General features: G+C 46.5%; 1 protein-coding gene across 1 annotated transcript in view; it reads left to right on the top strand.

Annotated features, from left to right (window-relative positions):
* Window positions 1–15558, top strand: part of SLCO3A1 (solute carrier organic anion transporter family member 3A1) — a 148492-nt gene that overhangs the window by 121870 nt on the left and 11064 nt on the right. Inside the window, exons 5-7 of the mRNA XM_067305348.1 lie at window positions 7345–7509; window positions 9267–9465; window positions 10389–10527. Of these exons, the coding sequence (XP_067161449.1) occupies window positions 7345–7509; window positions 9267–9465; window positions 10389–10527 (503 nt within the window). The remainder of the gene's footprint in view (window positions 1–7344; window positions 7510–9266; window positions 9466–10388; window positions 10528–15558) is intronic.

The following is a 15558-nucleotide window of genomic DNA, read 5'->3' as shown; positions in this document are numbered from 1 at the left end:
AAGATGTGAAATTTTGACTTGAGAAAATTCAAAAGAAGGAAAGGTAAAAAGATAAATTTTAGGAAAATTTTTCAGTAAAGTGAATTTCTTCATCCTCCTGTCCTTGTTGTAAAGTTTTTTGCAGGTTTTGGAAATGGGCTTTTTCTATGGTACATCCATCTGGATAATTCTGTGTCTTTTATCGTGGAAGGATTGGAGTGCCTGTTTCTGGCCACTAAGTTTTTGAAATGGGCACCAGAAGTTTTTGCTGGCTTTCATATAGGCATTTTGAAGCCTATGACATATCTCCCTGCTGCACAGAGAGAAGGCAGTTTTGGGGGGATGGTGCTGAGCAAGCTGAGTTTCTCGCACACCTTAGAGAAAGGTCACTACAGCATCTATTGCTCATTCAAGTACAGAAATTAAACTGCCAAGTCCACATGCTTCAAAAGTATTGATCACACCAGTAAGCACCACGATCTTTCACGCTCGCCTCCTTGGTGTAGGTTAGCACACTGTGGATCAGTCAGGAGCCCAGAAATCTCTTTGTAGATCAACAATTACAATTTACGCCACGTCAAATAAGGCAGTGAATGACCTTTTTAGTTACACCTCTGAGGTTATGATGGGTGACTTCATGTTGGTAGCTGACATCTCCGAGTCCCTCGCTTTTTTTGTCACAGCCAGACATGGTGTAGAGGAGTGTTTACTAAAGTGTCCGCTTGAAAAGGGAGGTGTTCAGATATGTACCACAGAGGAAGACACACATGCCTGATGCTGAATCTTGCTGTGAATATATGTTTTTTTGCCAGCAGCTGAAAAATATATCTGCATAGGAACATGTGGCAGGGACTAGTATCTTTAATCCATTAAAGTTGATTGTGTAAAGTTTCCTTTGGGCAAAGTTAGCCTGTTTATTCCTTTTTCCTAGGATAAAGAGGGTTGGTAATATATACCAAAGGTAAAAATATATATGCATGCATAGTCATGTCTCCTGTCCTGTTATGGGCTTTGGGGTGCATGTGTATTTGTGAAGTCGCAGAGCAGAGGAGGTATCTGTACATAGGGTTGTGCATGGAAATGCCCATAGGGATTCATTTGGCTGTGACTCACTGATTCCTTTTTCGTGTTGTCTCTACTGCTAGGTGTTGGGCAGGTGGGTGCCGGCTGTCCAGCACGGAGGTGCGGGTTTGGCACAGTACCTGTGTGTCAGCGGGGCATCCTGGAGGCTAAACTGAAGCTCCTTTTTGGCTCTCGGTTGGTTTTTGGGGTGCAGCAAATGGTGCAGGACATGGCAAGAGGGGAGGGAGGGCAGTGTCATTTGGAGACAGATGTTCCCAGCTGTGCCATGACTGTTGGTGAGCAGCAGGGGATGTCTGGGCTTGGGAGGAAGCTCTGGGATGCTGCAGGATTTGCTGAAGGGCTCTGAGGTGTAGGGCTGGCATGAGATTTGCTGCTTCTCTCTGGCCTTGGCATACAGAAAAGATGCGATTAATACCAAAACAACCAGCTCAACATGTTGGAAAGGCTTTTACATCTCTGCCAAGGTCTAAACAGGAGGGAGGGCCCAGCTTTCGGGAAGCCATGAGTTCTCTTCCTGAGGGGTATTTTCATGCTGAGAAAAGAAGCACCCTTAAAAGGTGTTTTGGACTTGAAATGAGAGCCCTGCCTTTGAACACCACGTGGTGAAGAGGTGATCAAAGGCAGCGGAGGTGCCCAGCCACTCTGCACGGCGTCACTGGTGGGGAGGCAGCAGCGCAGGCAGGCAGAGCGCGGGGACGGGGACTGCCCTGCTGTCCAGCTCGTCCCCACACATGAACCGCCATCCCACCGCAAATCAGGTGGGAAGAAGCACAGGCAGGTGAGCAGGGATGGCTGGGAAGTGAAGGACTAAGAGCAGGGAGAGGATGGATAAACGCTACCGTTGCCCTTTGCTCTTGAGCGCCTCTAGCCCTCCACCTGCCCCAGGACGGGTTCACAAGTATTCTGTCCAAATCATTTTTTCCTACAAAAATGTCATTTTCACTGAATTGAGTGGTCAGTTCCGATGCAATCTGGTTTCGTAAATGCTTCACCGCCTTTCTCTTTAACTGCGCCGAAACGTTCTGCTCTAAATGCTCTTTGTTTTGAAGTGGTTTAAAACAGAAATTCATTACGTTCTTTCTATCTGTCTAGAGAGGGACATTAAAACACTTTAAAGGATTGAAACTGATATGGAATCCTTCAGGTCTGGAGAGAGAAGCTCATTCACAAGGAATTAAAAGAAAATTCATTGTGGAACTAGACAAATTTCAAAACTGCAAATTCCCTAGATTTGGAAACTCTTTGGTTTTCATCCAGCTTTGTTTCCAAGAAGGCAGAAAAGGCGAGATGTACAGCTGACAGCTGTCTTGTCTTCTGTTTGCTTCCTTCCTTCCTGCTGTGCGCACCAATGTGCTGCATACCTTGCGAGAGCGCTGCTCTGAGTTTGGGATTTCTCTCCCCAAAAGTGCCTTCTGGGAGCAGACCCCTAGAGGAGCTGGGCCAGAGGCTCCCCGCTGTGGCTGGAGGGTCCCAGGCACTGAAAAGCCGCTATTGCCCAGTGGGATCTCATGGTAACAGGCATGATTAACATGAGAATTTTTCACTTTAAGGCTCTCAGCAGGTGTTAGTGGGAACCATGGCGTGGGACGGGAGGCTTGCGCACCGCCGCAAAGCCAGCCAGGAGCCCCCGTGTTAGGTGCTCCCAGGGAGCGTTCCCACACACACGTAGAGCACCCGTGGACACAATCAGCCACGCTTTGAGAGAAGCTCTGCTGCCAGTTTTTTGGCACAACCATTCAAATAAATCCGTTCCTGGACATAGGAATGAGTCTCTGGCCCGGATCCAGATTGGTACCGAGACCTTAATGCCTTTTTGGATTTGGGCCTTGGGACCCTAGCAACATCTGAAAGGCATGCTGAGGAACCCTAATAGTGGGTATGGGGGTGGCAGGTGATCATAAAAGGCCCCAAGTCCTGTCCATGGTGGCTTGCTGGGCTTCCTTGATCTTAGAAGGGCTGTGTTTGAGACAGCTGGAGACGTGGGCTTTGGCGGGTTCTTCTTAGCTGTTCCCAAGGCCAGCATGCTTGTTATCACTGCTTTGATTAATGCAGAAGGGCCTTCAACCTGCGTGCCTTGGGGCAGGAACTGAGCGGCAGCAGAGGTCAGGCAGAGCATGTCTGTCTCCGGAAAGATACTGCACCTTGCCCTGAACAGCGTTACGCAGACAAGGGAGGTTTACGTCTCCCTCTGAAGTCAGGCAAAGGCTGCTGCTGGAGGCAGGATGACAGACTAGGAGGACCTGCTTTCCATGCGTGACAAATCGTGTGCCTGTGTGAGAATGTTACTGTTGCTTCAAGCCCATATTTCTCAAGAAGCCCATTTGACATGGTTGTCATCCTTTTCGTTCGTACCCTTTGTGATATTAATTTCACCAAGACCCTCATAGACTTTGGCATATTAAACTCACCTGAGTTATCTTCAGTGCCACTTGCCTTACTCCATCTTCTCTTTTATATGAGCTGCCTCTTTCCATGCGGAATTTTCTTCATGCTGCCAGCACTATTTTCTTCATCCCTTATTCCTCAAGCCAGGTGGAGATTTTTGCCTTTCGTTTTCTGTTCAGATCTGAGACTCATTCCTTACGTTGCTGATAGAAAGTAGTACTTTGGCTCAACGCTATATGTCTCCTTTCCCTCACCACGCTGTCCTGGGTGGACCGGGCTGTAAACCTCCCTCTAATTTATTACTTTGCTTTCTGTGTTCCTCATCTTTACTGCAAATTGAAAACATGTCTCTGTAGGGTGCTCCAACTGGAAAAAGGGGCCTTGGTGATTGTAATGTGCCTAACAATTCATTTCAAGCACCAACGTGATTATTGTAGTTTGTCGTTTCTGGAGAGTAGTTAAACCTCATGTAATGAGGTTGCCAATTATCCCCTGTACTCCCCGATGTTTAGTGACAAATCAGAGCTACTTGGCGTACCTAAGTATATTTGCTTGTGAACCGTACGGCCTGTCACCCACAACTAGTGCCGCGGCGGGAGGGAGGGAGGGAGGGAGGACGTGCGATGCCTCCGCAGCTCAGGTCGCTGGCGCTGGGCATTGCTTACAGTGTTAAACGGTGCAAAGCGGAGGGGTTAGAGATGCTGGCAGGAGTTGGAGAGCTGTGAGAGATCCTCCTAGGGCCTGTCCAGCCTGAATTATCCCGTGCCCAGCGTGGGAAGTGGGATGTCTGAAGTGATGGGTTTTAAGCACTTCCGCAGAGAAAAGAGGCTCAGCTTTCTTGGTCTTCTCAATACCAATGGCAAAGCAAATCTCTTTTCTGTCGTTGTTTCCGTAGTGTGTGGGTGCACGGGGATAAGGATGTTAAATAAGCAGGGATAATGAAGGTGCAGGAGGCACAGTATTTTTCAGTAGAACAGGACCAAAAAAAAGAGAGGGAGAGCGGAAAGAGGAGGGGGATTCAGCTGGAGAGAGATCCCAAAAGCCACGTGCTGCCTCTTTCCATTCAGTGGGACAGGGATGTTCTGACCATTGGAGAGTGATTTCTTTCTCTGCCATGTCCGATTCAGCTAGTGGCTTCTCCCAGAAGACTTTTGAGGCTCTATTTTGGCTGCAAAAACCTTTCCCTTTTCCAGTTTGGCAAGAGGACTTAAACTTCAGATTTATACCTCCAAAGTGTGGCTACAAAGAGTCCAGCTAACCTTTTGGGCCAGAGAGGACATCTAAGCCCTTATCTAAATTCTGAGTCAACAAGGCACAGGGTGAAGTTTATCACAACTTCTCCTGGGATCCAGGGAAGAAGAGACATGCCTAGCTGGTGTGTTCCCCAGGGGTTTACTGTCCCCCATCAAGCGTTTTCCATTCCCCCTTCATCCCCGGCACCATATGCTAGGCAGTTGAACGCACGTCACTCTATTCTACTGAGAGATTTTTAAACTTCACTGCTGACTTTTAATCTTGTTCCCAGAGGTATTTCACCCCAAGAACTGAGACAGATAAGGCAGCAGCAGGTGTCAAATGATTCATCTTAACTGTTGGCACTAGTAAGATGAAAGGAGATTCATTTCTATGGGGAGCCTCCTGTCATTTTCCTTAGAAAATGAAAGGGAATGATCTGGCCTGGCTGATGAGATGGTGGAGGCTGCCAGGCATCTGCCTGCGTTGCCTTTGAACTCTTTGCACTGGGTTTTGTGTTATACCGTGCAGCTGGTACAGGGACCTGTTGCAGAAGAGACTGGTCAGACCTGCAGTGAAGGACAGTGTCTGCCCCAGAGATTTGCGCCTAAATGGCCAGGGAGGAAAAGCATAGGTGAAGGGAAGGGACTTGTAGCCCAGCACTGCCGGGCCAGGCGGTCATAAGATGCTGCCTGTCTTGTATGAGATGGTGCCATAGCTCTGCAAAATCTTTGCTCTCTTTCAGCAACTCTGAAAGATAATTCTGACCTTGGTTATGCGTGATGGTTTGGCAGCAGCCTTGCCAGCTTCAGAAATAAATTTGCAGGATCCCTCCTGCAAAAGATAGGCTGTCGTTGTTATTTGGTGGATGAAGTTGCAGATAGACCTTTGTGTCTTTGCATTTGAATCGGCACAAAGCTGCACCTCAAGGAATCCGTTAATCTTGTGCAAATTGAACTGCAGAGGCACAACAGGCAGTAATATCTTAAATATGGCTTTCTAAGCTCAGCTCTACCAAGTCCACCTTTGCTTTCTTCCTCCTTCTCCTAGGAAGAAGGAAAATTCTGTAGGTAGCCACCAAAGAACTGAAAGAGGCAGCGTGTGGCTTTTGAGATCAACCTACATCTGAATCCCCCCTCCTCTTCCTCCTCCCTCTCTGCCTTTTTCTTTTTTTTTTTTTTTTGTCCTGTTCTACTGAACAATACTATGCCTCCTGCACCTTCATTATGCTCAGCAAATCCTCAGGAAGCAAAGATTTTATACAGCATGAAGAAACATTTGTGATATAAAGAGACCAGAAACTGTGGAGTGGTCCTTTCCAAAAAGATTAAATCAAGCCTAATTATAACCTCCCCCTTCACTCCCCCCCCAAAAAAGAAGAACCAAGGGAACCCAAGCAGAGCCTTGACAAAGAGCTGTGCATTTACTTACTGAAGCCAGTGCAATTAGATTTTGCACCAAAAAAAGGCCTAAGGGAAAGCAGAAGCCACACCAGAGAAATCTGTCATCTGCCAGACCCAAATACACCGGAGGGGGAGGGGGGAATGGGTTTTCAAAATGTAAATGGGGTTCACAGAGGCTTCACTACGCTTCAGAGAGGTAATTTTCAAACTTAATGATTTTCACATTTAATTCAGGGAGAAATTAGTCATCAGGTATTGAGACAAAGCAAGGCGCTCTCCTATACTAGGACGTGCTCCTCTTCAAGCTGTGTTATCTCTGCAATAATTAAAATGTTCGCTGAAGTAGAAAATGTGCTATCTGATTCATTAGCCAGATTTCCCTTTGTAAGGTAACTCACGTTTGCTTACTGGAAATGGAGACAGGCTCGTGGGGGGGACTCTGGACGCTAATGATTCGGGAGGGAGGAGCGAGCAATCACGAAGCTAAAACCAGCGTGTGGCTCTGTACGCAGAGAATAGCTCAGCGTCTCCCCGTCCAGCCGCTGGGGTCCGTGCGGATGGCATTGCTCCACGCTCCGGTGTATGGGAGCGCGCAGGCTGATGTGCCTGTCGTAGGAGTGAGGGTCCTCGTGTCTGCGAGTGGCAGCAGCCCCAAGCTGAACGGGAGCATTTCAGCCTGCACCCGTACACGCGGCAAGGAGATGGCCCTCAGCAAGCAAGCTGCTGTTATGCGAGAATAAGGAAGCAGAGCAAATCCAGACAGCAGGAGAAGGAAAGGCCAAGTGCAAACGGGGTTAACTTGTGGCTGAAAGCTTGCAAGAATTTGCTTTGCCCTGAGTACGGTACTCATGGCACCTAATGGCTAGCTTGGCGTTGTTCGTGGGGAGCAGACTGGGAAAGAAAAAAGAGAATACAAGGCTTTGATTGTCCTCCCTGGGGAGGAAACAAAAGCTGAAAGCTTTTAGCCTAAATGCAATATTGGAAAATGCCAGTTCTTCAAAATTCAGAAAACATCTGTGAAATTTAAACATAACAACACGTGACTTCTTTTTGCACCCTCCTAGTATCTGAATCTTTAGATGGCACTTTGGGGCCTGTTTCTCTTTGTTCTGATGTTGCCGCGTTTCCGTCAGCTTGTCTATGCGGAATGGAAAGTTAGTCCAAATATCCTGAGTTTGTCCTGCGGGAGAGCTGACAGGCCCTTCCAACGCCTAGAGAGGAGCCTGCATGAAAACCTGTCTCCCTTTCTCCTCTCTTCTAGTGATCCCCAAAGTAACCAAGCACTTGCTCTCCAACCCCGTCTTCACCTGCATCATCCTGGCGGCATGCATGGAGATCGCCGTGGTGGCTGGTTTCGCTGCCTTCCTGGGGAAATACCTGGAGCAGCAGTTCAACCTCACCACTTCGTCCGCCAACCAGCTCCTGGGTGAGTAACCGCAGGAGGCTGCCGAGCCCAACCCGTGACCCTGCTGTGCCAGCTCTTATCTGCGGTGCTCCGGTTTGGGTTGGGAAACCTGGTTTCTCCTGCAAGTCCCTCCTTTCTCCTAGGACTGGAAATGGTGGGACTGCACACAGCAGTTCAGATAGCTGAGCTAATGCATTTTGGTTGTCTTTCAAATGCCCCTTCTCTCTGACCACGCCATGTTGCTGCGGTTTCCCAAGTACTCTGTATTTCTCAACTTTCCTTTTTTCATCAGGACACTGATGCATAGGCAGGATCTTTTATTTTCTCCTGCTGCTCATTCCCAGGGAGGTCCCGCAATTTGTTTAGGACTGCCATTTTTGGGCAGCACCCAGTTAAGATATCTGCACGTTGATCTTGGATGGTCTGCAACCGCAGCTCGCCAGATGGGCAGCTGGCAGTGACCTCTCATAAACTGGGAGATCATGAAATGGATGGATTTTAATATCAAAGAGCTTGCAAGATGCTCTCCTGATGGTTATTTATTTTCCCGTTGAGCTTATTGATTCCTTCTGGTTTTGGCCTGGTTTTCCAAAGGAAGCAAAACCCCTGCAGTCAGTCTCCCCTCCCTTAATAACATGGGAACTTGCTGGTAAATTTTAATGGAATTTGACAGAGGGGCAGAGGTCTCGAAGATATTAGGTTCTCACATGTTTCCTGAAAATTGGAGACTTAGCAAAGGAAAGCAATTTCACCGCTGACCCACTGGGAGAAAGCAAGCCACTGTGTGGTTTTGCAGCGGATGCCTGGCCTGTCAGCAAGGAGGGAATTTTCACTGAGCCAGAGCACGTCCTGTCTCTAATCTAGCAGTGGGGAGGAGATTTTGATACTTTCCTGGGAACAACTTATTTAATTTAAATAATGTTGCTGCTAGATTTCCCAGGTGCCATTTGTCCAGGAATGCCAGGATTTGGATGTGCTTCTGAGCTTAGCTTGGGTAGGTGAGATTTGGGATATAACCAACAGCAGAAGGACAAAAGTGAACGCAAGCAAGTTTAATGTGATAATGCCTTTCTGAGCATGGAAAGTGAGTTGCTTCTGGCAGTGATTTTTGCATCTCACAGTTTAAGAAGATTCTAAAAGGAAAGTTTAATATTTTCAAATGCAACTATCGCCTAATCTCTGAAGATCAGACTGCTTTGAAGTATCTGAAGCAGGGCTCGTCCAAAGCCTCTAGCTATCTCTCAAAATTCTGGACAGTTTATTTGGCTGCCAGCTATCTTTCCTGAGGAAGCAATAGAGATTTCACTGCTTAGGCTAGGTGGGCTTATCTCAACAATTTTGGCATCCTCCTATAATATGGAGGAGAACTGGAGAAAGATCCTGGTTCCTTTGTGCAAGGCCACATAGCCATTTGTATCCATCCTCTGTTGGGCCACATCAGCTAAAATGAGACTGGAGAAAGCAGCACAGGTTTAACTGTGCAGTGCCTGAGGCAAGGAGAGGAGTGGACTAGTGGTCCCTGAATTAGTCTGCCATCCTGGAGAAGCTCTAACACTGCCGCTGCCGGGTATTAACAGCGTTTGGGGCAGGTAGTCTGGCTTGATGACATCTAAGAACACTACACCGAAATGAATAAACATCTGCATGGTCTACTCCGAAGTCTGATCATTATGACATTTCCCTGTGGTAATGTGCAGATTTGTCCGCTGGGAAGAAAAGGCAGTGTGGTTCACTCAGCCTCCTCCTCACTTGCTCCTAACCAATTTTTCCTCTTGCAGGGATGACAGCAATCCCATGCGCCTGTCTGGGCATATTCCTGGGTGGCCTCTTGGTGAAGAAGCTCAGCCTGTCTGCTCTGGGAGCCATCAGGATGGCCATGCTGGTGAACCTGGTGTCCACGGCTTGCTACGTGTCTTTCCTGTTCCTGGGCTGTGACACCGGGCCTGTGGCGGGGGTTACTGTTCCCTATGGAAACAAGTGAGTCCCAAGAGACTTTCGGGGTGCCCCCTCTGACCAGCTGACAGGCGGTGGGCAAATCTCTCTTAGCCTGGCCAACAGAAATGTCATGCTGTTGTCCCTATATCAGCAGCCTTCAGGCAGCTCTGGCCCATGGGCAATCAAACAGAACAAGCAGTAAGCTGAGGGCAACTTTGTACTGTGCTCTGATTTTGGGGGCTTTTCATGCCACTCCCCCCTGTGGGAGTTGAGTGTCCGCAGCTGACTGAGTTTCACTAAAATCAACCAAACTGACTAGAAAGGCACAAGACCTGATTCTGATCCTGAGGCCATCTATGTAGTGTTGGGTCCACCACACCATCTGGTTCCTCCTGGGAGCAAGGGGCAGTCACTGCTTTGCACATTGAAGCGCCTGACTGGAATTTCTCGAACCAAGTTCTAGACACGTGGAAATTCAGATTTGGTGAGGAGGAGGCAGCACACATGGCTCCAGGCACCTTTTGATGAGGGAGATGAGGCACCCAATACCTTGTAGACTGAGAGGACTCCAAGAGAGTTATTCTGTATTTCATTTTCTGCTGCTCGTCAGTGTGCAGTGGTGACTCTTTTAAAGACAAAGACTTCAGGCTTTCTGCTGCTCGCTGTCACAGTTCCAGAAAAACACAGAGCAGCCTCTCCTGGCCTGTCCTTGGGTTTCCTTGGGGCTGCTCGCTGGGGACACAAGGCAGCCCAAGCCTCACTTTAGATCTCCCATTGCGCAGGGGTGGTGGCCAATGTATTTCTGTCCCAGGAGAGACTGTAGCCTGGAGTTCTTCATGCCGAGACCCAGCTAGCCTGCTTGCTGCTTGTTCTGCATTTGTTTGCCTTAACTAATCCCCTTCAAAGCCATCTTTGCGTGGCACTGATATCATTGCACTGCCCATTAATTTCTGTTTCTCTTGCAGCTCAACTCCGACCTCACCTCTAGACCCGTATGCCCCCTGCAATAACAACTGTGAATGCCAAACCGATTCCTTCACTCCCGTCTGTGGGGCAGATGGGGTCACCTACTTATCTGCCTGCTTTGCTGGCTGCAGCAGCACGGTGAGTGTGCTTTTCTCAGCATCTCTTGCCTGTAGGAATGATTTTGTGAGAGCGAGTGAGCGAGGTTAGCGCATACTCAGTGGAGTCGTTCATTTACAGCTGGCAGCGGTTACGCTCCCAAGAGCTAACCTCACACCTCGGATGGTCCTGAGCCTCTGTCACTTTTCGCTCTGTTGTTTGAATGCCCGGTGACTCTGGCTACGCTCTGCTGGGGTCACCCACAAACCAGGCTGGGTCTCCTCCTCCCCAGGCTATATCTCTTCCCCACTTTGCTCCAAGGTGGTGGCAAAAACAGCTGTCAAAAGGAGAGCTGAGAATCCATCCAAAATAAGAGCCAAGGACACTCTGTATTTTTCCATTCTCCATATCTAAGAGTTTATTTCCTTTAGACAACCCTTAAAGACAAGACCACCTCTGGGTGAAGACGACGTGGAATTCTTGACAATACCTTACAAGGCTGCTTTTTCAACAGCAGCAACTTCAACTATCATATCTCCCAACTCTGTGTATTACAGTTGACACCTGCAGGAAACTTGTGGTTGTATTTTGCAAAGTCTTCATTCAACTTGTATTTTTCGCATGCCCCAAGAAAAGCATCTTCCTACATGCAGCAGGGTGTGCATATGCACGTGGGACGAGAAACAGAAAACTCCGTGTGTAAAACTGAGTCCCCTTTTTCATTTGTTGAAGGAACTTACAATATCAGCAGGAAAATAATATTTCTATATCATACTCATTTTACAGTATCTTTCATAGTATAGCCAGATATTTTGAAAAGCCAAACAAACTGTATTTTAGTCAGCAGCAATGTCAGTATTATATCATGAAATCTAATCTCCTGAAGCCAAAGAGAAGTAAATCACATTTTAATTAATGAATACACCATCAATCTCTTTGGCCAAAGTTAATTAATTTTTTTATGGTGATACGAGGATTTTATTGCATGAATTTGAAGTGTTTTAATTAAACAAAGGAAAAATAGATGCTGTGAATTGCACGAGAATTGCTAGGATTGCTGCTTTCATTTGAAAACAGGGTCCACAAGGCTGAGAAAGGAATCAAGCAGCCAGTTGTACAGCAGATATATAAATTGTACAGGCTAGTCCATACGAAAACACCTGGAGTAGCATTAATTAAAATATTTACATGGCTCTCCTTTCCTGCCTACTGTGTATCTGAACAAAAAGGAATGCTAATTTATACCTTTATAATCCAGAGTTTGGGTAACTGCCATTAAATGAAAATGTAAAATAGTACAATGCAAATATAAAATAGTTGAACTGAGAAGCAAAAATGTCAGTGTCAAAACAACACTGGATATTTTAGCTTTAATTTGCATAAATAATAGCATGAATGGATTGTCCAGTTACTAACAGTGCGTATTTTGCCAATTTTACAAACTTCTTTTCTTTAAAAATATATACACCTACGCTGCAGTTAGCCTGAGACTGAATTATTGGGATCTTACAGGTTGACACGTAAGCGTTTTGTTCTTAGCATATGTTCAACCACTGAATCCTTATTCTGATAATTTAGTGCTTCTATTTTGCTTTGTTACAATTTGTCTCCTTGGCCACCATGCTATTTTCTGAGAAAATACGTGGAAATTAAGCCCTTCTGGTTCAAAGACAAGTTCAGTTCTTTCTGTTGTATTTTTGAATTTAGCCCTAGAATAAAGGCTATTTTCCCTAATTTGCACCAGGAAAAATAATGCAGTTACCTTAAACATAATGATCGGTGCTAATTAACTTATGAATTGTATCTCTGTGCTGAATATTGTCAAGCAAAAAACACACGATACAGACAATTAGATGAGATACAGACTTTTAATCATTGTGAACTCCAAGATGAAAGCCTCGATTTTGTTATAGGAAGGGGAATATGAGCAAGTAATGAGCCTGATCTCCATGATTTACTGAGCCGTATTGCACTTCTCTTTCTAGGTAACATCCTAGCTCCACTGAAGTCACAGACAAAATACTATTTATTTTAACAACATCCTACTGCCACTGCATTTGCCACACACACAAAAGCAGGACAAGGAAAAATGACCCTTTTCTACCATGGAAAGTGATACTTTTAACCTTTGCTGTGTGTCATCGACCTTTCAGTTTTTCACATGAATAAAACATACGGTGTTTTATTTTACTGTTACAACTCCTGCCTTTTAGAATTAAGATAAATTATAAAGTTAAGCCCAGCCTAAAGTTAAGCCTGGCCTACTTGTACAGGGCATACAGAACAGTTTTTCACCGGTTCACCAAGCCCTTAGCAAGAATAAAACCTGTGCGGTTTGTGTCCGGAGCGTAGGAGCGACTGCCTCACAGTGCGATTCAGGGCAAACCTCCCACTCCTTTCCAAGAGCGCAGTAATGAAAATTCAGCATCTCCTGTTCAGCGCACAGCTGCCTGCCCTCGCGCTCCGCAAGAACAATCCTCCAAGCAAAACCCGCGCTCTTCCTTCCCCCTCTCTCACTCGCTTTTTCTTATTTTGCCTTTCCATCATCATCTTGGGGTTCTTTTTGTTGTTTTGTTTTGTTTCTTTGCAGTAACATTTTGAACACAAATTAATGAAGCAATAGTATCCTCTGGAAAGGGCATTATCAAGAATTATGGACCAGTTTGGCCATGCAATGGCCCTGAGGCAAAGCCAAACTGCCAAACAAGGCTTTAAACCCATAATCCAGGTAATGACCTGTCTAGAGGGTTTTGTGGATGTTATATGCTTGTGATGAGCCGAGGGTTGCCTTTTACTGGGACATAAAATTCTCTGAATGCTTTATTTAACTTTACTGCGTTGGATGTTTCTGACCACCTCCCTCCACTTTTCCTCTGTGGACAATTTCTAACAGCGTAGTTCAGTTAGTTTTTTCTTTTTCATGCGAACACATTTGTTCTCTGTTATTGAGCTGGTTGCAGAGGTGCGCCTATCCAAAAAGCGTTAGGAGTATCAGCGCTGGCAGGCAGAGCTCTGGCACACTCATCTCAGGAAATTTTCTGTAGCCATTCCTCTCCCGTAAGTGACCCTGGCATACGAAGCCTTTGACTGTACATGTTGGTTTTTTTATGCCACTGCTTTTCTCAGTTTCCCTTTTGGCTGGGGGCGAGTGAATTCCAACCTGACATTACAGTGCTGGTGTCTCAGGGCTTTGCACCAGAAGCAGCCAGTTCCTCCCTGTCGGAGTCAGGGTTGAAAACCCATTAGCATGGATAACTTGTGTGCATAATTACCCCAAACTCTGGGTGCTGCTGAAGGTGCAAATTCTGCACCTGTGCAGCTTCATGCACACACAGAAAATCGTGGTGTCAGTGTGCAAGCTGCTGGGCACAGGGAAGGTGATGATAAAGGTGCAGTTGAGTGGTGCTGGGGTTAGAGGGGGTTCCCAGGGGATCGATAGCAATTTGGCATGGGTAGTAAAATGTTGCCACTCCATGGGACGAAGGTAAAAGTCCGTCTTTGTTGCCTCGTTTGATGTTTGTGAGTTGTATCACGCATGTCAGTAATAAAAGATCAAGGATCTCCTGGGTAAGAAGAAGGCAGAGCACTGACAAGCAGATGTAGCTGGTACAAACTACTTGCTCTGCCTTGAGATAACACCTTGGTGCAAAATGGTTAAAAAAGGGGAACAGGGTGGAAAGCAATGGTTGGAGCAGTAGAGGTGGGCTTGTCGGGAGCACAGGATAAGCCAGCAGCCGCAGAGAATTTCTGAGGTGCCATTGCCGGGGAGCTCCCGGGAGGGATCCTGGCCCTGCCGCTTTGGCCCAATACACTAGTATTCCCAAAGCACATCAGAGGTTTTCGTGATCTGTGCGTAGGGTTTCGCTGCTTCGTGGTTTGTTACGCCAGATGTAAAATCACACCGAGGTGGCTGAATCTACCCCACCACTGCCAGAAATGTTTGTTTGTTTTTTTTACCCCACTGATGAGACCCCGTACGGAACAAGCACCCAATCCTGCGTGTTTGCCATGATGCCCAACGCAGTAAGCCATTGCCATGACTAACCTACACCTGCAAAGGGTAGGAAAATTGCCCTAGGACATTTCAGTACAGGTGTGTACTTTCCTGGACTAAGACGAGGCTTGCTCTGCTGGGTTGTGTTCTGGGTGGATGCTAGCTAGGCACTGCAGTGACAGCCAGGAATTACAAATTACTGCCTGTTGTCCCTGTGCAAACACCACTGCAGTGGTGCTAATTGTCACCATCGCAAAGCCTTCAGGTGGCAGCTTCTGACTCACAGCACAGGAATTTGTTACGTTAATTATTACTTGCCAGACAAAAAGGCATCTGCACGTCTACTCTGGCATTCCTGGAGTTCTGCACTGCGGTCTCTTTTGCCCTCTGTGCAGTTATTTGGAAGGAAATCGTTTAGCTCCTATGCAGAAGAAAGAGATTGGAGTCAGAAGGGCTAGAGCAGTGTCCCCATGGATCCTTATCTTTGGAGGCAGTGAACCAGAAAGTGTGCTATTGTATGGTCCTAAGGGAACCCCAGCAGAAAAGGAAAGGAATTTCTGCTTGAATGTGATAGGGGGGAAGGGGAGGAGATTTAGCTATTTTTTAATATATTTTATTTCATGGCATTACTTCTCTTACAAACATGTGACCTGCAAACCCCACAGCCTGATGAAGACAAGCCATGAATCATTTATGATCGTTTCCTTCTGTATTCATTAAGGGATTTCTTGGTAGTATTGTGCGCCTTAATTGCGTTGACATCCCCCACTCAGAAATTCGGAAGGGTGAGTTGGAAAATAAGAAAAAAACCCTAAATCTGTGACTGGCAAACAAAGCTTCTTTTGACATCTTGCTCTTGCTGGAGAGATCAAAGAAAAATGTGGTCATTTCTCCTTCCTTCTGATTACGTATTGATAAAATTTATCTTGCCTGGCTTCAGCTTTTAGCTCTACACAGCTTCCACTAAACCAAATGGCATTTATTAGCCCTGTAGTGCACCTGCAACCAGTAGTGTCTCTGCCACCAAGCTTTGATGACCAGCTCTTGGTGAGCTAAGGTACACGTTGTGGTGTTCTCCT

The sequence above is a fragment of the Apteryx mantelli genome, chromosome 15 (assembly GCF_036417845.1).
Source record: "Apteryx mantelli isolate bAptMan1 chromosome 15, bAptMan1.hap1, whole genome shotgun sequence".
Taxonomy (NCBI): Eukaryota; Metazoa; Chordata; class Aves; order Apterygiformes; family Apterygidae; genus Apteryx; species Apteryx mantelli.
The sequence above is the reverse complement of the archived record's forward strand: the minus strand, read 5'-3'. Positions and strand labels throughout refer to the sequence as shown.